Source organism: Python bivittatus, unplaced genomic scaffold (assembly GCF_059951505.1).
Source record: "Python bivittatus isolate LINGU-HERP-01145 unplaced genomic scaffold, Pbiv_v1 ctg000960_np1212, whole genome shotgun sequence".
Classification (NCBI taxonomy): Eukaryota; Metazoa; Chordata; class Lepidosauria; order Squamata; family Pythonidae; genus Python; species Python bivittatus.
Genome location: NW_028277124.1, coordinates 7,904,328 through 7,928,149, shown reverse-complemented (window position 1 = coordinate 7,928,149; position 23,822 = coordinate 7,904,328). Strand labels below are relative to the sequence as shown.

Below are 23,822 nucleotides of genomic sequence, written 5' to 3'. Positions count from 1 at the left end.
TAAATTTGTATTATAAGATTTGCTGCTTTGCTTCACAAAATCCTGAGATCTGTAGTTACGTGAAAACCTCTAAGGATTAGTTGGAAAATCCCCTGCAGTTTTGCTAAGCTTCATTTTTTAGGAGTCTTTAGATAAGCCATGAGAGTTTAGAAGATTATTAAAATACTTGGCAGAATACTTCTTTTAATCTATTTGGGATCAATTGATCTTGAGGCAATTGCTTATTTAGTTCCTTTTTTTTTTCCTTTTTAATTAAAGATATGTGCAGATAGTATTAGAACTTGGCTGATTTGTTTTGTTTTTTTTCTTTTATAGATAATTCTTGTAAGTTCTTCCCACAATGACCTGGACCAGAGTCTTTTTATTAGTACAGATGAAGGTGCTACTTTTCAAAAGCAGCCCATTAGTTTTTTTGTGGAAACACTGATATTTCATCCAAAGCAGGAAGATAAGGTGCTTGCCTACACCAAGGAGGGACAGGTAAATAACTAAAAAATGTTGTGTGGCTTTGCTTTTGATATTTCTGAAATGTGTTTTGGACAGTTTGGAGGAACAGTATGAAGTAAATATTAAATGATTTTACAATGGAAAAGAATATAATCGATATAGAAAAGCTTTTAAAAATAGGTTATATCACATCTGCATGCATATCCCTTTCCAGTTGTCACAGATGAATTGTCACATATACTGTATAATTAAATCATATTTTAAATGACATTAGATTTAACATCTAGCGACAATGATTTGCGCTTGTACATCATTAGTTGATCCTGCATTTACTGAGTGATAGATTTGTGTATGTGAACCAGCCTCTGTGCTCTGTGATTGTTTATAGGGATCCAAATACTGTTTCATGTTTTCTTAATACTGAAATGAACCTGTATTAGAAATCTATAACAGACGCATGAGCTGTCGGCCCTTTTGGCTCTCCAAGACTCCTTCAGCATTCAGTACTAATTTGCCAATGCTTTATTCCTTGGCCAAAAAGATTATGCATAAGAATATGTAAAGTAAGGTTTAAATACATTTTAAATATTTTAAGATATGGAAGAACCAGGTGGGTAATGGCTAAGATGTTAGACTAAGTTCAAGTCCATCCTCAGTCATGAAAATTCACTAAGTGACTTTGAGCCATTCACTGTCTCTCCACTCTACCTCACAAGTTATTGAAGGGAAAAGTTGGAAGAGTCCCTTGTTTAACACCTTGTACTCTTGGAGGAAATAATAATATGTTTTGTCCTTCCTTTTCATTTTAAGCTCTATGCATCTCTTGATTTGGGAATAAAATGGACTCACGTACAAGATCACGTATCAAAAGATCATATTTATTGGTAAGAGGCATATTCTTACTATTCAGAATTACATGAAAAGAACACTTATAGAGAAAAGTGATCTTATTCAGTCTTTGAAGGTACTCTACCCAACACTAATACATAATATTTATAACCCCCTCACTAGTATTCATAGCAGGTGAGAAAGTTTAAAAGGCAGACTTACCATGATAGGGAAAATATCTTCCATTCTTTCTGCTTTACGTAAATAATATATGCTTAATCTTCCATTCATTAGGTTTTGCTGAAAGATTTCTCACCATATCCCATTCTAGAATGTGGCCCTCAGAAAATCACATTCTTTGCTTCAGAGTACCTGCACTGTGAAATAGGACTAAATTTTAGAAGGTCGCTCTTTTGGCGTTGAAGATTTTTACGCCAAGAATTTGTTGAAATGCCAGTTATTAAATCAAATATATATTTGCCAGAGCTTTTACCTTCTGATTTGCCAGACTGCTCCCTGGTCCACATTGGGAATTCACATTGGGCTGTATTTTTTAAAATGAAATATTGTTAACTCTTACTTATATACAAATGTTTTTGTAGCTTGTTTTTCAAGTAGGTGTTATATCATAACTGGTATTTAAATGGTTAAATTATCTCTGTAGTTGAATCCTACAGAGTTTGTCAGGAGTTCTCTCAACACCATGATTAATCTCCTGCTGATGCCTTAATGAACATGTGCTTTGATACCCTTGGTTGTTCAGAGCCCATATTTTAGTAATCTAAATTACAACTGGGAGTCTGTGCCCCTCCAGATGTTGCTGGACTACAATTCCCAGGAGGCCCAACCAGTATGGTGTACAGCTAAATAAGTTGGAAGTTACAATTCACCAATATTGCAATCCTTGTTCCCAACCAGCCTGCCAGTCTGATGATAGCAAGTTGCAGAGGATTACTTTCACTGGAAGGAATGTAGGAGACTGTAGTTTTTCCTGTCTTCCCAGAGAAACTTTTAAAAAATACTGTGTTCCTCTTGCAATAGCAGTGAGAATGCAGGAGTTTTGCCCACCCCACACCTTTCATTGGGAGGAAAACAGAACTTCTCTAGACAATTGGCATGCTTCAGGGGGTTCTTTCTTGGGAAAAACAAAATGTGGATATGTTGCCTTTCCACTTAGTGAAAAAAAATCTATGTTTGTATGTATGAGAAAGGTTTTTTTTTAAGTATTTGCATGTGATACAGTGAGTTGCATGTTTGTCTATAGGCTCTTCCTCATGTCTGTGAAAATGTGGTTTCCTCTTGCCCTTGAGTTGGGAGGAAAGTATCTATATACTACCAAAACTCTTAGTGTTTGTCTGTTTGTAACCTTCAATAGGGCGAAAGTGCATCATAGGGCAACAATTTTTGAATCAATGTATATCAAATGGGCTAACTTAAAAAATCTGTCCAAAATCTAGGACCCATTACTCCTGTGGGACTGAAATTTGGCAAAGGTGTGGCTGCTTCAGCGCCACTGCACCTTCTGACTACACTTCCTAGAAACCTTGCATGGCGCAAGGGAAGATGGGAGGGGCATATCCCTGCCTTCTTTCCCACCTCCCTCTGGCCCCTGCACCCAATTGGCTGAGGGCAAGGCCCAATGGGTGAGCAGCAATTGGCTACTTTGGAACCAAGGCTGAAATTTGATATCTCTTAACAGTGGTAGGTGGTGAGGGAAGATGAGGGAGTGACTCGGATGCCTGCTGGTGAGGTAGGGCTGGCTGCGGGATGCCAGTGTTGATGGGTGAGTCCTCTTCCTCCTTGGAGGGAGGGGGGCCTTGGAGATACGCCAAGATGGGGAGCGAGGGTGCAGTTTTTCTTGCAGTCCCCGACACCCTTTGTTCCCGCTCCCCCCAGCCAAGTGGCAGGCAGTCTGCGGGTCAGCCGAGGAAGAGGTGGAGGGATTTCTGACATTCCCTGCCAGCTTCCTACAAGCAAAGTAAATGGGGAAGCCAGCAGGAAGTCGGAAGTCGCTCCCGCTCCCAATGCTTTTTTGCCCGCCCGTGGTCATTCTGCTTCTCTGTTTAGGTAAGGAAATATCTCTGAAAGGATGACCCGGTGGGATATGGGTTGCCTAGTGTTGCTACTAAAGATACTGCTCCCACAGCCTACACTTACTGCATCTCTGCAATGGAGCTGCTCATTGCATTCCTGTGTTCTCTATAATGTGGGATAGTTTCAGGGCAGGGATTGGTGGAACCCCTGCTGTCTTTCTTCCTCCCACCCAGCATCATCCACCTCTTAGAAGAAGAGTTTTGTTGACATTAATCATGATGATTGATCCAGGCTACTGGATCATTAAAATAGTGGACTAGTGGACTAAAATCTTTAAAATAGCGGACCAAGACAAGGGAGGCCTGAAAACAAATCTTGACTCAGATTTCCAATTCAACAGGTAACCTTGAAGCAGTCACCCTCTCTAACTTACACGTCACCGGGTTCTTGTATATATAACAAGTTGCCCTAAATTCCTGGAAGAAGGACAACATAACAATGAAATTAAATAATGAATTTAGCTATAATCATAAATTAGCATATTTTGTAAATTTATCTAATCCTTTGATTTAAATCATCTGAGTTTCTAAGATAATATTTGTAAATGCCATTCAAATATTCAGCAGGCTGCACTCTGAAGTAGATTGGGAAGATCTCCTAAAGGATCCCTCCTTATATAACCAGGCAGTGAAATGGCAGAGAAATGTAAAGTGATAGATACTGAGAAAGGTTCACTGGCTTCACATATGAACTGACTATGATTTCTTAGGGGAGAGGTTTGCAGTCCTGTAGGTATTCACTGAAACTAATAATATTATATTTGAATATATAGAATGGTGTGGAAAACCTTTTGCTATCCAGGGTTATATACCTAAGCTGTCTATTCAGAATCTTCTAAAAATTCCAGATGGCCTTAACTGGAGCCTAGCCCACTGTGCATACCATGCAAGCCTACACATAACTGCCACTGATCTCCTTCTGTGGGTATTTGATTGCCACAGCAATAGGACGTTCTTTCTTATAGCTTGTCAGTTGCTCCAGAATTTTTCCACTTTGCTTACTTTATTTTGTATTACTTACTTTACTTATCATTTTTCTTGTACATGAAGGAGTCGAGGACCTAAGTCACCATCCTTCCTTTCTTTTGGCTCCGTGTCATGATCTTAAAGACCCTGTTTTCCAAATGCCAGCATTGTTGTAGCAAAGATCCTCCTTCAGATGGAATATAATCTTTGTTTTTTGTTCTCAGTAGGCTTTCTTACCAGCTCAGTGTATTCATTTACTGTATCGTTTGTAGACAACACTTTGGGAGCAAGTGGACTCTGTATGCTTTTGGCTATGTTTGCCACTTTAAAGGAGTTTCTGGATGACAATTTGAAGAAAGGATTTATTTGCTCTTCCTCCTCTCCAGCATCTGCATATATTTTTCATACCCAAGAAGGGTAATTCCTAGAAGGCAGTTCATGTCTATATACTATATACTATATAATTGGACATGTCTCAGAAGTTGAGTGGGGCCTCTTATGCCTTATATCAAGCATATTTCAGATCTTCATCTCCTACTGGGAATTCTTATGATTCTGCAGTATTAGCCTAGCATAGGGGAAACCCTCAATACTGATCCAGATCATCTGTTTTCCTTTGGCCAATCTCAGTAAAGGTAGTTCTAGTCTTTCTGTGGAGTTGATTTCCTGGAATTATGGAATGATCTTAAAGAACTTATTAAGGATAAACGTAAAAAGACACTGCCAAAAATGAAGAAAGAGAAGAAAGCAAACTGAATATCAGAACAAATTGCCAAGAAGAGGAGCCAAAGCTAAGAAAGACAAAAATCTCAGAAAAGAAGTTAACAAAGAGTTTCAGAGAGCTGTTAGAATAAACAAGAAGCAATATTGCAACATCTGTAAAGACAATAAAGATGGAAACAGACATGGAAAAACAAGGAAAACCTTAAAAAAGATTTCTGAACACAGAAGGTGGTTCCAGCCTTGAATTGGTATGCCAAAGGACTCCATAGATAGATAATAATTGAATCAAAGGAGATCAAACAAAAATGGGAGAAGTATACTGAAATACTGTACAGTAAAGACGTCAACATCCAAGATTCCTTAGAAGATATTCCCTACTTACAAGAATCTCTAATACTAAGAAGATGCTAGTATTAGATCAGCACTCTGGTCATTACCAAGTCGGAAGGCTATAGGAACTGTTGGATTACCCACTGAAATATGGCAAGTAACAGAAGAAGAAACAGTAAAGGTTCTAACCAAGCTGTGCTAGCAGTGGCCAAGAAATGGAAGAGGCCAATCTACAATCCTATACCAAAAAAGAGTGTACAAACTATTGTACAATATCGTTAATTTAACATGCTAGGAAAATAATACTTAGGATCATCCAATGCAGATTAGAGCTCCACATGGAAAAAGAGATGCCAGATGTTCAAGCTGGCTTTAGAAAAGGCTGAGGAACATGAAACATTATTGCTGATGCACACTGGATAATTGAGAAATCCAAAGAATATAAAAAAGAACTCATTATGTGCTTCATTGATTATAGAAAGGCCTTTGATTGTGTTGATCATGTCAAGCTGTGGAATGTGCTCAGAAAAATGGGAATCTCAGAATATCTTATTGTCCTCATGCGAAACCTATATACAGGTCAGGTCAGGTCAGGAAGCTACAGTATGTCCCAAAAGAAAAGCCTCTGGTTTCAGTTGTATATTAATCTTTAACATCTTCTGAATTAATGTGTAATTGAGTCCAAAATTTTCTAGCTTTTTTGCATGTCCACCAAGCATGGTAAAACCATTATACATTCTAGACAATTTTTATGGTGACATATACCAACAGTACATCTTTTTATAAAAATTCTCTTTAAGATTATACCATAGTGTAAATGTCAATCTTTTCAGCCACACATTCTCCCACTGTTTCATTTATATATTGTAACCAAACTTTTTAGACACTTTATCATACATTCTTTCACCTGTTCTTCTTCTGTTTCCAATTTCAATAGAAGTTTATACATTTTAGCAATAACATGTTCATCTTTGTACACAGTTCTGTTTCAAACTCAGTCTTACAATGCTCAAAACCAAAAGTTCTTTATCTACTTTAAATCTTTCTAGTATTTGTACATAAGAAAACCTTTGACAAGTGTATCCTTCAGTCGCCAGGTCTTCTCTTGATTTTACTTTGCATTCTTCTTGAGAAAATTCTAATATGTCACAGTAAGATAGCCATTTGTGTTTACTTATCATTTCTCTTCTATAAAATGCTTCTTGTGCTGAGAGCCACAGAGGTATTTTTGGGCACAACCTGGGTTTATATCTGTTCCATATTCTTAGTATGCCATGTCTAACAAAATGATTCTTAAAATATACATTAAGCTTAGCTTTGTCATACCATAAATATCCATGCCACCCAAATTTCAAGTCATGTCCTTCTAGCTCCAAAAGCCTTCTGTTTCTCAGCAATATTTCATCCAAACTATATCTTTCTGCCATTGTTTAATTGGCACATCAGTTGTCAAAATGGGTACTGTCTGAAACAAAAATAACATTCCGGGCAAAACATTCATCTTAATCACAGAAATTCTCCCCAGCAATGGCAGTTGTATTTTCTCCCATCTTAACATATCCTTTTAAACTTCATTCCATGTCTTAACATAATTATTTTGAAATAACATACAATTCATATTTTTATATTAATATCTAAGGATTTTACCTTCTTCTCAATCTTAAAACCCATTTTATTCATCAATTCTGTTTGATCTTGTATCTTCATATTTTTTGTCAACATCTTTGTCTTCTGTTTGTTAATCTTGAAGCCTGCCAATCCACCAAATTCTTTTAGTTTTCCCATTAATATTTCAATTCCCTTTAAAGGATCTTTCAAAACCAGCACCAAATCATCTGCAAAAGCTCTTAACTTATACATTTCTTTTTTAATATTTAATCCCACAATCTTCTCGTCCTGTCTTATGTCTCTATTCAAAATTTTAAGGGCCAAAGTAAACAGAAGAGGAGTCAGCAGTCCTGCCTTGTTTCTTTTTGTATCTCACATGGTTTTGTTAAATGTCCATTAACAATAATTTGTTCCTTCTGTGAAGTATAAATCAACTTTACCCATTTTATAAAATTCTCTCCAAAATTCATATCATCCAAAACTTTAAATAAGGAAGTCCAGTTCAAATTGTCAAAAGCTTTCTCTGCATCTAAAAAAATTAATGCTGCTTGTTTTTCATTATGCTGTTCCAAATATTCTAGAATATCCAGATCAATAACAGGTGGAAAAAAGTCATGGAACTTTATTTTTATACATGATAACTGCAGTGAGACTATTATATGCACAAAGTTGGAAAGATTCAGCCTAACCCACAATAGAGGAATGGATGGTTAAGATGATGGGACTTGCTGAGAAGGCTAAATTGACAGCTTTGATCAGAGAAAAGACATTATCTAAGTTAAATGCTGACTGAAAACCCCTTATACACTTTTTGCATGAAACAGAAAAAAATGAAATTATGATATGTAGTTTTGATGATTAGAAAAAAAGTAGATTTTAGAAAAAATGTAAGTCATGCTTCATACTTTATATTTTCTTACTTTTTTTTCCTTCACTTTTGGCTTAGTCTTTTTCTTCTCTTTTCTTCTTTCTTTTCTTTATTCTAAATATTAGTTCTTGTTAGTTTTTATCTTTCTTTTTTAAAATTTTAATAAAGATATAGAGATATGGAATATAAATAAAAAGAAAGAAAGAAAGAAAGAAAGAAAGAAAGAAAGAAAGAAAGAAAGAAAGAAAGAAAGAAAGAAAGAAAGAAAGAAAGCAAGCCAGCCAGCCAGCCAGCCAGCCAGCCAGCCAGCCAGCCACAGTATGGACAGAACATAGTGAAACAGATCAGCTCCAGGCTGGCAAAGGCAAGGCTGTATACTCTCCCTTTATTTATTCAACCTGCATGCTGAATATATATTAAGGGAACCTGGACTGGAAGAAGGTGAATGTAGCTTTAAAATTGGAAGGAGAAACACCTGGACTGTGCTGATGCAACTACCCTGATAGCTGAAAACACAAAGGGTCTGTAAGCCCTAGTAATAAAAGTCAAGGAGCACAGTGAAAAAATGAGGCTAAAATTAAATATAAAGAAGTCCAAACTAATGACAACAGGTAGAATGACCTGCCCTGCCTTAGAATTGACAATGAAGATATTAAAGTGGTGGATTGCTCCTGCCTTTTAGGATCAACCATCAACAGTAAAGGAACAACCAGTCAAGAAATATGCCACAGACTAGCACTTGGTGGAGCAGCCATGAAGGTCTTGGAAAAGATATTCAAATGCTGTGATGTGTCTGTCTACAAAGATCAGAATCATGCAAGCCATGATATTCCCTGTAACACTCTATGGAATCGAAAGTTGGACTTTGAAGAAGCAAGATAGGAAGCTATTGATGCTCTTGAACTTTGGAGTTGAAGAAAACTCCTGAGGATACCATGGACAGCTAAGAAAACAGACAAATGGATCATAGAACAAAACAATCCAGAATTCTCACTCAAGGCACAGATGTCAAATTATCCTGCTTTGGACACATTATGCTAAGACCTAGCTCTCTGGAGAAGGCTCTAGTGCTAGTAAAGGAGGAAGAAAAGAAGAGGATGACCAGCAGCAAGGTGGTTAGACTCAGTTTCAGTAGCGATAAGTGCACCATTGGGATAGTTGAAGGACCAGGTTAGGCACAGATCATCATGGAGAAAATCTATGTAGTCGCTAAAAGTTGACAACAACTTGATGGCATGTTTTTTTTTTTTATAAATGTTTTTTTATTTTTACAACAAACACAAAACATACATGAACAAACAAAAACATAAAAAGGCATAAAAAAAGTATCTTCCATTTTATACCGTGTGTCAACCAGTTACCAACTCGTTGGTGCCCCTTTCATAATCTTAAATTCTCATATCATCTATTCAAAATATACTTGTATACTTATCAATAAACAATTATTAATCATTCATAGCTAATCTATAGAATCATTTATTACAAAAAATTTTAACTTTCAATAGGATTAGTAATACATTTTCATCTATCGATTATATGTGTATATATATAATAGTTAATATCAAATTTCTATTATAAAATTTCCTAATCCATTACATTACTATATTTTCTCATCTAATCATTAATAAAAACAAATCCTGTGTCATATAAAATTACTTATCTTCTTACTCTAATATCAAATCTCAATTTAACTCATCTCTGCACATTCCATAATTTTCAATAACTTCCTCCTGCATAAGTACTTTTTAATTTTTCAAATTCTTAAAAGTTACAGTTCTAACCAGTATCAGTTACAGTATCAGTTACGGTTCTAACCAGGTTACAGTTCTAACCAGATTCTTCACTACATGTTTCAACAAAAATGTCTCTAGTTTAAAATCTATATGTTACTATATTCAACCATGTATAAATTTTAGTCTAATCTCTTAAGACATTTACAATCAAATACAATTTTTAACTATACATCTCAGATTTATACTTTATTCCAGCGCTTGCATAATTTTGAGTTCACCCTTTTCATTCAATATCCCAAAATATCTAGCTGTTTATTCCTTTTTCTATGTTATTGGATAAGAGAAAGCAATAATAAATGTCCTTTCAAACATTCTGCTTTTTAAAGCTTCTGTCAGTTCCATCATTGTTGTATTCCCCTCGTTTTTTCTTTAAACATCTGAAGTAGTTTCTTTCAATGTTGTTTTACTTCTTCTTTTTGTGCATTCTCTTAATACGATTTTCCATTATAATCTTGTATAATCTTTTTCTCACCCTCAGTGCCAAGAACAAGTCTGTCCCTCTTCATTTATCAGTTGACTAACCCTTTTAATTCTCAGTTTATAGGCCTCACAATAATTCTGTTTAATGCTTCTGATTTCTTGTACTATTTCTTCCTTTTCCATTGATCCCGTTTTATGTTTAATTAAGTCCATTTTAGCTTTAATATCTTTTTTCTTTTTTTTTTTGCGGGAATTTCTGCAGCTCTTCTTCCAGTTTTTTATAGTCATCCTCGATAGTTTAAAGATCTTTTTCTACATTGTGTTTCTCGTATAGTCTATTGTCTTGATAAACCTTCATTGAGTCAAAGGATTCTTTATCTTTGTTCTTGCCAAAAATAAGAGAAAAAAAGAAGCAAAAGGAGAAAAAGAAAAGAAAAATAAAAAAAAAGGAGAGGAGGGGAGAGACTAAGTCTCTTTAAAAAAAATCCAACTGGGAGGGGGGAATGGAGAGCAAAGCAGAGCTTCTAGCAGAAAAAAGAGCTACTGCCACTAATCAAGGCTCTTGTGACTAGCTCAAACTTTCCATCTTGATATTTTCAAAATCGCTTTCAACTCCACTTTCTTGTTTATAGTTACGGATGGCACCTGTATAAACATGCACATCCCACTATCTTTTTAGAAAGCACAGAGTCCTTGAGCATGCGTCACAATGGAAGGAAAAAAGCACTAAGTCGCGCCTCTAGATGGCAGTGCAACTTTCTTTCATTTACTTTCTCTTAACTCCACTTTCCCCATTTCAAAATCAAAAAGTATAAATTTCTTATAACAATAAAGAAATCTTAGTCAAAAAAAAGGCTTAAAATAAAGAATTATTGAATATTAAAAAGAAAAAGCCAATCCAGTTAAAAATATATTTTTTTAAAAGAAAAACATCTTGTCAATTCCACTAAAAAGGGAAAGTTGAAAAGAAATTTTTTTTTTCCCCCTTCTTTTTTTATAAGGTTCAATCTCGCCGCTTAATCCACTTTTCTTCACTTTTAAAAATCTCTTTAAGTTACTTAAGGTGTTCTCTAAGAATAGTTGAATAATAAAAGTCCATCTCACCCAGTTGACACCCCTCTCTTCCTTCTTCCTTTGGAGCTGTCCCAGCTTTCGCAGCCATTTTTGGCTGGCTCTCCTCCGCCGGCTTCAAGAGCTTCTCCCGGGATCAATCTGGAACTTGCGGCGTCCCTGAGATCCGCGGGACGCGCCCTTTACGATCACCATCTCTTCGGGACGGCTTAGGTCCGTCGGGACCGTCCAGGGGAGGAGATATCAGCTGCGATCCTGGGAGCCCAGGATCGCCCGCCGTATCGCCGCGACGCCAGCTCCGCCCTCAACTTGATGGCATGTTATTGTACCTAGAGTTCTTCAAGTGAACTCAGACAACCAGCTCTGCAGCCCAGTCTGGTGTTAGGTCACCTTAGTGTTCTTCTCAGGATCTGAGGGGTTTTAGCAGGAGCTCTACCTAATCAGATGTAGTACACATAGAGGGCCAAGAAAATCTGTAAGCTTTAGAAGTTTCTGAACCAGTTCTGCACAGATGCATAACTCATGTCCGTGAATTCACAGATGGCACTCAGAGAAGTCCAGTTACTAATAACCAGTTGTGTATCCTTCCCCACACTGTTCAACTTACTTTATGCTGAATATGAGACAGAATATGAGGTTGAAATTAGAGATATGGTCCATTAGTTTTATAACTGATTCCATGGCAATGACTTTCAGAAGATAGTCATGTTAGCCTCTTGCCGCAAATATAACAGAGTTGTGGCACCTTAAGAGTGAATGGATTATCACATAAACATTTGTTCATCTGTGGATATTTCTGTGGCAATGAATGTACCATCACTAGTAAAATACACGTTTCTAATAGAGAGTGATTTTTAATATATTTTTATGGAGCATTTTACAAGTGACAAAGATAATTGAAGATTACTAAAGAGAAAAGCTGTGAAGATGTTAAAATTGAGACAGGTATTTTGTTAGCTCAGTAGTATAATTTGTATAGAAGTATGAGTGAATAGAAGCAAAGATGAATATTATATTCCCGAGCCATTTATAATTTCAAGATGGTACAAAATTTATCTCAAACACACCAAAATAGTCAGTTATTTCTGCATTTGTACATTTTTGCTTCTTCAGTTACTTAGTAAAAGAGATTTGATTTCCATCCACTGATTCTTTGGCAGCATAGATAATGGTTGAAGTATTCCAAAATTTGTAGGTTTTCTCTGTTCACTGAAAATAGAAGGGAAAGTTTAACACCTGTCAGTCTAGTCCATCTGTTGAAGTGAGTAGAGAAATTCTATTCTATTTAATTTATTCTATTTAATGTTACCTAACATTAAATAATTTTGTTTCTAGGCAGCTTCTTGATTCCATAATCTATAAGTACAGATCCTTGGTTTTTTACTTGATTAGTACATTTAAAATTTTGTGTGACAAAAAGTAATGTCAATCACTAAAGTATTGGACTGATAAGTACTGAATAAAGAATTCAATTTTGGTATTGTGTGCAGTATCAAAAGAGCAGAGTGGTTACAATATAAACTGGCACTTGAGACAGAAATATCAGAAGAAAAAATCTGGTTAAAAATACAATAATAAATTAAACATATTGTGTTGAGTAAGTTATTTTCTGTCTCTATAAGTAACTAAAAGTGCCAGAAAATATTACTTTCATGCTAATTAGAGCAGACTGTTTATTCAATACACTAAAAAAAGAAATCCTCTGTAGAAACAGTACCAACATCATGTTTCAAATTAGCTGTCTCATTGTAGTCATGAATAATGCTGCTTGATTAAAGGGTAATTCATTCATAAGCCAATACTGTGAATTTGAGATCTTGACTCCATTAGTATGTTTGGGTAAACTTTTTAGCAATTTCCTAAGTATAGTGAAATAAGACAGATGTGAGATAATTCATGAGGGTCTTTTTTAGTGCATGTGAATTTGAGTTGTTTTGAGGCTACAATTAGTTTCTTTTTTTAAAAAAAATACAGTGCATCAGTAAAATCTAGAAAATGAAACAGCATAAAGAATAACAAATAAATCATCAAAACAGAAAAGCTACATAGGAAAAAGAAAGGAAAGGCATAAATTTAGATGTATAAGTACATGTAATCTTAAGGAATTTAAGGAGAGATACAATATTTAAACATCCATATTTAATATTTCTTTCCAGAAAGAAATTTCCGTAAACATAATTTATTACAAATTACTTTGTTAACATAACTAAAATGTTATTTTATTTACCACACTTTTCAATACCTCTTATTCAAAGGGAAATTTCCAGTGTTTTCCAGTAGTTACTTCACAGTTTGTTTTGTTTATGAGGCAGATCAATGAACTCCCTTGACAGAGATATAAAAATGAATGTTTTGTTAGGGGCAGCAGTTGGAAAAATGATTTGGCTAGATAGCTGAATATTATGTATATCAGAATGTTTAAGATCTGAATTTATAGATATTGAAATCAGCTGTTTTTTTGGGAAGTAGTAAAAACTCAATCAAAATATTTTGTGTACTTTTAGGTATAGTGTGGTCTCAATGCTGTAATTGAAACCAGTTTTGGTGACCATATAGTCTTCAATCTTACAATACCATTTGTCATATGAGATGAGAGCAAATCTTCTCAGAGTATCTATCTATCTATCTATCTATCTATCTATCTATCTATCTATCTATCGGCAGAACTTGATAGGAAATAGTATTAAAGATTAGTGTTTATTTGCTCAACACTTCAGTTTTGCTGGGGTAGGTAGGAACATGGAAATGTAATTAACTGCATTTTAATGAACAGCGCTCATAGTGGTGTACAATATTGGTGGCAATGGTGATATGCTGTAGTTTTCTCAAATAAAGTGGTTTTTAATGAAACTGCCCTTATCTAACATGGTAAAGGGAGTATCAACTTGAAATTGATCCTCTCTAAGATCTGCCTGCAAGGAAAGATAGTACTTTAGAGATAATAAACAGTAGCTTAAATTGAATTTGGTATTTATTATGTGTTAGAAATGATTTTATGCTAAATCTACATCATGTTATAGTTTTAAAAAGTTTGATTAGAGGATAGGATATTGGACTTAAAATATCAGGAGTTCAAATCCTTGCACAACCATGAAGTTGACTTTGGCTTCAGAGATCACTGTTAAATTAAAAGAGGATAATTTTACATGGACTGTGGCAAGGTTCTGAGAAATAAATCAGGAAATAAATATTTTGAGAACAAAGGGTATCTTCTTGGATAATATGAGTAAAAAACATTCCTACATTGCATTAGTTTTTCTGAAACTATTTCTGCACTCCTTTTTTGAGAGATTCTAATAATAAAGCAAAGAAAACAAAGTCTGTTTTCTATAAATGCTACAGAATCGGGAGTAGTTAAGTATAGATTATTAAGTTTATTGCCCCCAAAGCTGTAGTTTTTCTTTGATAATGGCAATTTTATTATTCTTGCAGGGCTGTTGATAGAATTGATGAAGACCCTAATTTGGTTCATATGGAAGTCCAGGATCCAAATGGAGGTACTCATTAGGATATTGCAGTTGTTTCCTGTTTTGAACATTTTGGGTTAAATTCAAAGAAAATTTAACCAAAAATTTCTGGTTAAGTTCACAAAAATTGGGACATGTACTCAGCAACTCTATCTCATCTCTTTTTCTCATTTTTATGTGTGGTGTACTGTTGTCAGTGTGAAAAGTCTTTCATGTTTGCTTTAGTCTAAATCATGATTCCTTATGTAATAAATAAAATGTATTGGTGTGAGGGTCAGAGTTCTACGTTTAGGCCTTCTTTGACTTTCTGAGGCACTGTCTCAGTTATAGAGGAAAGAAAAGGAAGGGTATAATTAGTTTGATGATGTTTAAACAATAGTTTATTGTTTAATAAATTTATAATATTGATCAAGTTAATTAGTATCACAAATTATGAAAAAGTAACAAGTAGTCCAACCAAGAAAGGTTCAACTCCCATTTTTATCTGCTTTTTAAGATTGAAAAGTTAATTTTTTAATAAGTGAAATAAGTGTGCTCACAATGCCATAATTTAAAAAAAAACACAATGTGTGGTAGAAAAATATAAGTTAGTATTATTAGAAAATAAGCCCAACAACATTATAGTTAAGTGAGCTAATAATGTAGATACAAAGGGCAAACAAGATTTTGTACAAAACGAAGAATAAAGGGGAGATAAACTGAATCAATGCACATGTAACTTTTTATTTGTAATTTTTTAGATTGCTGCATTCCGTGTAATGTGAGTACCTTAGCTAATCAGTGTGTACCACAAGTTTGCTTGTGTTGTGCATGTGTAAACATTAATAAAAGACTGTTCACTGAGGTATTGACATCTATTCCTGTGGGAAAGATTCAGTGATCACTATTAAAGAACCTAATAAAGAAAACTGTCACTTTATTTAATTGTATACTTTAATTGGGTAAAGGAATACATTTTTCCACAACATTTTGGTGTGAGCAGTGGGATAGAAACAGTCATTTGAATGAAATAGTATATTTGAGTGAAACAGGAACTGGGGGCCCATGGATCATTTTGTCCTTACCCCTTGCCCTCATGTCTTCCTCATCCTTCTCCAATTGAAGCTGGTAGGGAGAAAGTACAGGTAAGCCAGCAAAAAGAGATATCCAGGTTTGCTTCTGACAGACCCAACCCTTTCCCCCATGTTGGGTGAGCCTGTGACAGGGACTCCCCAGTAGGTTTTTAACCAGGTCACCAGTATTCCTAAACCCCAGTATGGGGTTCAGAAGCAAGAATGTAAAATATTTGGTGGACAATGGAATGGGTGAGCAGAGGAGGTCCAACTGAGGCAGTTCCCAAACATGGGAACTTTTGATTTAGATAAGAAAAAATTCGGTAAGAAAAAAAAAGAGTATATTGAGGAGTGGTTGTGTATGTAAAAACTAAAAGTTCCATCTACGTGTTTTCAGCCTACAGGTAAAATAAACATTTTAATTGATATGAGGAAAAGTCTAAAAAATTGCATGAATCAAAACATAATGACAAATTGAAAACCTAATTTAAAGAGCTGAAAACTAACTACATACGTGAAGTTTATTTTAGTTAGAATGACGAACTTTTCAACTAAGAGGAATCTCAAATGTGGAATCTTGAGGACTCTCAAGGGAAAAAACTTATTTTATTATTATGTAAAAATAATGTAATAGAAATCAAATTTTATTTTTTGAATTAAGGAAAGCAAAACTGCTGTGCTTCATTTTTAAAATGTCCATCACTGCCAGCTAGTATGAAGTGGACAGTTTTTGATTTATGCAGGAATGCAGACATTTTGTTTTCCCTGGAAAGTTGAAGTGCATCTAAGTCAAATCCAAAACCAGAGAAAGAGAGAAATAACCTGAGCCTGTGTCAGAGTGTCTTAGGGTCCTGCTTCCTATACCCCCGTTCCACCCAATTGCTATTAGTAGAAATCTTCAGTATCAAAATAATCAATGTATTACAAGCAGCAGTTACAAAATTCATTAATTACCATGAATAAATTGTTCACTAAATTGGACAACCTACTTTAATGAAGTATTTTACAAACTCAGGGAATTGCAAACAGTTTTTAGTGTCTATAAACATTATATTTAGGTACTAAAATAAAAAACAAATGATCAAATATTCACAAAAATGCTTTATTAAAGTAATTAATGATAAAGCTTAATCAGGCAGCCTTTAATAACTTGAATGGCTATTTCCTTGCTCTCATTTTGCCAATTATTAATTAAATTATGGAGCTTAATTTAAGCTTATTTCCTGCTACAACTATATAGGTAGTCCTTGTTTAGCAACTACAACTGGAACCGGCAACTCACTTGTTAAGTGAAGCTGTCGCTAAGTGAAACCATGACTGTGCTTATCTTACTTCAGCTTTGCTTTGCTTTCCAGACTTGCGAAAGTAGTAAATGTGAGGATTAGTCCTAAAGTTACTTTTTCATTACTGTTGTAACTGCGAATGGTCGCTAAATGAGGCAGTTACTAAATGAAGATTACCTGTAATAGGATAATTACATTTTTCTTGGCCTGCAGTAGCTCTTCAAGAAGTAGTAGTCAGAGAAATACTGTTTCTTGTATTATATTGTAAAGGCATTGGATAACTTGTGTCATTCTGTGAATAACGATACTACCGTATTTTTCCGACTATAAGACAATACTTTTTTCTAAAATCCTTACCCTAAAAACTGAAGGGCGTCTTATTCAAGGAAGTCAGCCGAGAATCGCGGTTGCAAAACTGCCAAACTTTGTTTCTGCGGAGAGGCTTCTTTCTATTGCTAGCCTCCAATCACGAGTGAAATAGCTTGTCTCCCAAACAGACTTCCTCCAATCACGAACCTGATGTAACTGATGTCAGCTGATGCTGAACAAACCAATTAGAGGAAGGCTGTTTGCAGAGACAAGCTATCTGTAGTTTCACTCATGCTTGAATGGAATCAGTTATGCAAAAGAGCCTGGAAATAGAGCTGCAGAGGGACGGTTTGGACCTCCTCCCACCGAGTGTATCAGGTAAATGTTAACTAATTACTAAATAAAAATGTGTTCTGCACTATCTTTAAAATACTGATTTTTAAATTTTGGGCTAGAAAAGTGGGGGTCGTCTTGTACATGGGGGCGTCTTATTGTCGGAAAAATACGGTATATAGAAGATTGTATTTAAATCAGATAGATTTAAATAATGATTTATTCATTATTAAACATCTTTGTTTTATGAGAAAGATATTCCTTTCTTCTGTTGATATGATGGAATCATTGTGAATATACTGTAGCATGTGAATTGCTTATTTAGTATTACTAAGTGTGTGCACTAATAAAAATGGAACAGTAAAATTAATATCTCCCTATTTTTGATGAGCTGCATTAAATTAACAATGCAAGCCTAACTACACATATTTTTTTAGTTATGAGAATTTCAGTAGTATCTTGAGAAGTCCATCCAAAACTATGACAGAAAAGACAATCTTTAAGGAAAATAATGATTACTGTCAGATTTTTTAAACTGAAGATTCTCATGTTCAGAAGCATTTCCATCAGCATTTCCCAAGCAGCAATAATTTGCATAATGATGCTTCCTTCAGGTATCTAAGCCTTGCATTTTTTTGCCACACTGTTTATATTTTGTCACTGGCTTAGCCACAAACATCAGAGCTTCATTAATATATTTCCAAATGGAGTCTCTCTTTCTATTTTTTATCAATGCCCTGATCAGCCAATAGAAGGTATGCTTCAGGACCAGAAGCTTACTTCTCAAATTATCAGGATTTGCAGGGAAGTCTCTTACTCACTTTTTGTTTCATTTTTTATTCCTTCCCCCATGCATAACATTTATATCCAAACTTGCCCTTAGTGCCCAATTCTACTCTCTCACTTTATATTCGATGTTCATTAACTTCCTTGTCTTTACATTTTTAGAGAAAGATCAACTACCAGATTTATTCTTATCTGTCACCTCCACATTAGCAAGTAGAATAGAATTAGAAATAACATTTGATTATGGTTATTATTTGCTGTTATGTTCATAATTTGAGCTATATTCATTTTAAGAAAACATATGAAAAATGTTTTAAATTCTGGTTTAAAATCTATTTTACATTTTAAAAAGTTATTCATCTGGGCTGCAAGCAAATTTGACTTTTCAATTTTAGTTTCTAAGTTATACTGGCTCACATCCTATTCTAAAATTTTGTGCTGTTCCCAACAAGTGTATTTGACATATCTGTTCTGTAACTGACATATCCACTGAATATCCCAAATTGAACATGGCCCTGTCTCTTCAAAGTTGTTCTCAATGTTTTGTTCTAATTTTGTAGCATTTTGTTCCACAAATCTAGAGTTTTGCATTGCAACCCACAAGTGAGAACTGACAAGTCCATTAAGGGATTTTACTGAATACTTTAGTACTCCATTAAATACCCTAAAATTCACATAGTCCTATTAGAAGATTATAAATTATGTGAAATTCTGGTATTTGTGAATTACATGTGTCTAGGTTTTGACAAAAATACCTTCTCAAAAATCTTCCCTGTGTGGATGGCTTTTAGGGCAAGGCAGACCCACCTGAAACACTAAGCTCTGTAGCCCTGCCCCTCCCTCCCCCAACCGTTCTTTCACTTCTCCTGCAATTTCCTTTGCAACTGGAATCAAACTTTTTAAACCTCATCCCTTCTCCCAGGAGTAGCTCATTTTGGCTTAGCAGCAACAAATACGGAATTCCTCTTTTTGAGAGAGTAAAAGCAGCTGTCAAGGAAAACAGATCAACACTAGGTGATAAGAGTAAACTTTCTGAATCATTCAATTTTTATTCTGGCAAATTATGTTAGTGTTTCTTTATTTGCATTTATCTATTTTTTTAGGTTTTTACTACATGGCCTGCCAGTTTCAGAATTGTTCTGAAAAATCACTGAAATCTCCCTTCAATGGTAGGATTGACAAGAATTCCTTGACAGTTCAGGATGACTACATATTCCTTCAGGTAAGATTGTTAATTTATTTTGTTAATGATTATATAACTTTCAGTACAAATCTATGCTTATTTACTTATGAAGCTTATTAACAAGGAAATAAATGCAGCCTCAGGGATGTACTACAAAAATTATCATAATAAAATGTTGAAGTCTCTCTTAATCTCCAATTGACAAGTTATTTTCTAGCCTGAGTTGCCATTTAAAAGCTAATTGTTGATGTTGGTTTCATTTTTCCATGTGGCTTCTAAAAATGAAACTGACAACTTCAACAGTGAACTGTCTCTGCTGCTGCATAATTTGCATCATCCTTAGTTTGCAGGTAAATTATTCATGTTAAATTTCATACCAAAAGACAAACAGCTTTGATTATATCAGACAGTTGATTAACTAGATAACTACTTTCAAGTCTGTCTAGCGCAGGCTTGATAACTTTCTGTCCGTAGACTTCATTTTTGCCCCCCCAAGTTAACAAATGAGTCCTCCCACTCCCACTCCCAAAATAATGTTTAAAGTACAACCACCCAAGCTGTTAAAAGGTTAACTACCCATAGCCTGATAGGTATTATTTTCCCACCCTCACTCAAGAAGAATTTCTGCAGATGACCAAGATTGTTTTAGGGCCCCTTGTATGTGCGCTCTCTCTATATCCCGTGTTTCTAATTAAATAAATCATTATTATATACATTGTTTACCGTTTCTTTTTTTTTCACAGATAAAATTGTACTCCCCCCTTTTTTTCACAGGTGTCCTCAGGAAACCAAACAAAATACTATGTTTCTTATCGTCGGAATGAATTTATACAGATGAAATTGCCAAAGTATGCGTTAGCCAAGGTAATTACTCACAAAATCCATTATTCTTCCTTCTTTGCTAGACTAGAAGAGATTTACTGAAATTGCTTATTGGATAATATATTTCTATTTGTACTTCATTCTTCAAGAGATTCTATAGCTTCCATACTTGTATTTTAGTTTTTTTGCACTTAAACACTCAAGTATAACCTATAGTAGAATGTCCTTATGTGCTAACTCTTAGGTAGGTATTTGCCTGCACGCAGATAGGGCTGCAGATGGAGAAGGAAAATGCAGGTACCCATGAAAACCCCATTTGCAGAGTTCCGCTGCTTTTGGCATCTCAGAAGTCTTGAGGTTCTGGGCTCTGGAGCAGGTTGGCTATCAGTGCAAGGCTGGCTGCCTGCCTGCCTGGCTGCCTGTTGTCCAGGGAATGGCACCAGCTCACTGCCTGAGCTTGCAGAGCAAGGTCTCTTGGTGCCGCTGAAGCTTGGACTGAGAGGGAGCTCCGGTCATGTGGTGCTCCTGCTCAGCTCGTACTGGGCAGTGCCAAGCAATCTTTGCTGCTGCAATGAAGCTCAGGCCGCAAGCTGATGCAGTACTCCTCACAAGTTGCAAACTTAGAGTTTTGGTGATTGGTGACTAAATTTATTATTATTTAGTTTTAAAATGTAGTATTATCTATGTTTTGCTGTATTTTTATTTTATTTTCTTAAATATTATCCGACTGCATTTTAATCTGGTTCGGGCCACACTCAGAAGTGTTGTGGGCACATGCAACCTGTGGGCCACGTATTTGACACCTCTGCAGTAAACCATTATTAGCTTAGCTTGTTACGTGAAGAACCCTAAGGGAATCTTTGTACATGTGACATATGGATCTGTAATTAGGACTATAAACACCTTGGACCATGGTAACTTTGCCTGTAGCAACTCCAAACCATGGATAGAGTGGTAACTGCATCCAGCTGAATCTACTAAAATTTCCATTAAGACGCTAAGCTTGCAAAAATGTAAACAACCAGGTATATGGGTTGTTTGAGGTGAAACTTGTGTACTACATGTGTCCCATCCCACTCTAATCCTACTTATGAGCAAATAGATGCCTACATCTGGCTGACCTTATGTGGAATATATTCTCATACAGTATTCCTTTTGAGGAGTAATATGTTCTCCATGAGTTATGTTTGAGTTATCCACATTTTAAAAGTAATATTTGGGGACATTTCTCTGAGCAGTCCTGCAAACTGAAGCAAGATAGTATTTCAAAGATCTACCTGAATTTTTGCATTCCAGCCACACATACACAATCCTCTCCTGTTTATATATTCAACAAATAGTATATAAAATTGGCTGGTGTGGGTCTTCCGGGCTGTGTGGGCACAGAGAGAACTGCTCCTGTCTGTGCTCCTGCACTCTGAAGATGCCGGTCACAGGTGCTGGCGAAACGTTAGGAAACAAAACTTCAAGAACACGGCCACACAGCCCGGAAGACCCACACCAGCCATCGTATGCCGGCCGTGAAAGCCTTCGACAATACAGTATATAAAATTCATTTATATTTAAAGCAGTGCCTAAGGAGCAGGCATCAGTACTATCAAATTCATATTGAGGCACTGTTTGTGAAAAGTTGCACTACCATATTGGGCTGTTCATACTCTGAGTATGATTCAAAAGAAGTACTTAAGACCTTGTATAAATTCACCTGTCTGCTACTCATTAAAGCAGCTGAGTCCTTTTTCAAGCTTCTGCATACACCTGGAAAAGTTGCTGTGGCTTTATGGAGTCAGTTGATTAAAGCAACTCTTAAATACAGCAGCATTTTTTTTTTGCAAGCTTGCACTTGAAAAACTGATTGTAGAAAGCTCTATTACTATTCTTTTTCTGTCCCAAATAATACTGGGTTGCTTTTGGGAGATGGGAATCATGGTATATTTTCATTGGCACTAGGCAGCTCTAGGTTATAAATCTGGTGATTTTTTTTTCTTTTCTCACTTCAGGATTTGCAGATTATCAGCACTGATGAGAGCCAGGTGTTTATAGCTATCCAGGAATGGTATCAGATTGACACATATAACCTCTATCAGTCTGACCCACAGGGCATCTCCTATTCCATTGCATTAGAGAATGTCAGGAGTACCAAGCAACCCGAGGAGAATGTATTAATAGATATTTTGGAGGTAAATGGCTTTTGTTTTTAAAACCACTATTTTACTAACTATACTAAAATTTCTTCAGCCTCTTTGACTTTTGGTTTAAATATTTTGAACTGGAAACATTTTTCCTGTTTTCCTAAAAAGGAATGTTCCTGGCAGTATACTTATTTGAGTACTATAGATAGAAATGTGGGGTATAAATTATAAAAATAAATAAAAGATAAAGTATTCTTCTTTGTTTTATGTATATTTTTGACAACTGAGGCTGTGTTGTCATTAATTAACTCCCTTTCTGAGACATAATATTATGACTTGTTAAGAAAATTGTTCAGTCTACAAATTCTCTTAGTCAGTGTACACATATATCTGCCTAAATATCTAGTTCAATCCCACTTACGGGGCAACATGCATGTCAAACACATTATATATATGTAATGTATATATATATATATATACACACACACACACATACCCTCAATCTAGACATATGTAGCCCATTAATTACTGCACATAATCAAAATGTTGGCCTATCTCCCTTTCAAAGAGAGGGGTGTGAAGTACACTTTCACATTTGAAGGGGCCTCCAGCAAAGTAGAATTTGACACACAGATAGAAAACTCTAGAAGTGACTCTAGAAGGGACCCCATCCCTTTCTTTTCATTCCCTAGCACCTTCTGCCCTTTCTCAGCGATGTGCCACCTCAGAGTGCCCAAGAATATCTGTCTGAAGCAATAGTCTTTTCTTTTTAGATAAACTGTTGGAATGGGAAGATGTTTCACCTCTACAGGGAGTTAATTTGGTTTATGACAGGTTTGTTGTATTTGGCCAATCAGATGACTAGCCCTGTACAGTCATGGATCTCAAAGGGATTAGCTCTCAACATGAAATCTCAATATTTATAGGATAAGAGTTTAATAGCACACAAATTGGAAAACCAAGAAGCACACCTAAACAAATATGACTAAAAATATTAACTTAACCAATGGCTTAATTACTATGTCTAACTAGAACCTATCAATCTCTTTTCAACAACCAAGAGTTGAACACCTCCAACTGATGCCTCCTTCAAAATTGTTCCTTATCTTTCTGTTGGGAAGAGAAATTTTTAACCCCTTAGTGGTCTGCCGCTGTATACCACAACACGATTTACTTACATTGCAGTTAACAATCTAAAATTTGGTATAATGTATGTTCAGCACAGCTTCAGAGTAATTTACCCATACAAGGAAAACAGATTTCTAGTTTAGAAAAGTGGGGTTTTTATTCTGGTTGGGAAGGGCTGTG

General features: G+C 35.5%; 1 protein-coding gene across 4 annotated transcripts in view; it reads left to right on the top strand.

The window, feature by feature from the left end:
• Positions 1 to 23,822, top strand: part of SORCS2 (sortilin related VPS10 domain containing receptor 2) — a 132,741-nt gene that overhangs the window by 46,404 nt on the left and 62,515 nt on the right. For all 4 annotated transcript variants that reach the window (XM_088131501.1, XM_088131503.1, XM_088131500.1 and 1 more), the window contains 6 exons: positions 316 to 480; positions 1,258 to 1,331; positions 14,580 to 14,644; positions 19,481 to 19,599; positions 20,335 to 20,424; positions 22,383 to 22,562. In XM_088131501.1, the coding sequence (XP_087987627.1) occupies positions 316 to 480; positions 1,258 to 1,331; positions 14,580 to 14,644; positions 19,481 to 19,599; positions 20,335 to 20,424; positions 22,383 to 22,562 (693 nt within the window). The remainder of the gene's footprint in view (positions 1 to 315; positions 481 to 1,257; positions 1,332 to 14,579; positions 14,645 to 19,480; positions 19,600 to 20,334; positions 20,425 to 22,382; positions 22,563 to 23,822) is intronic.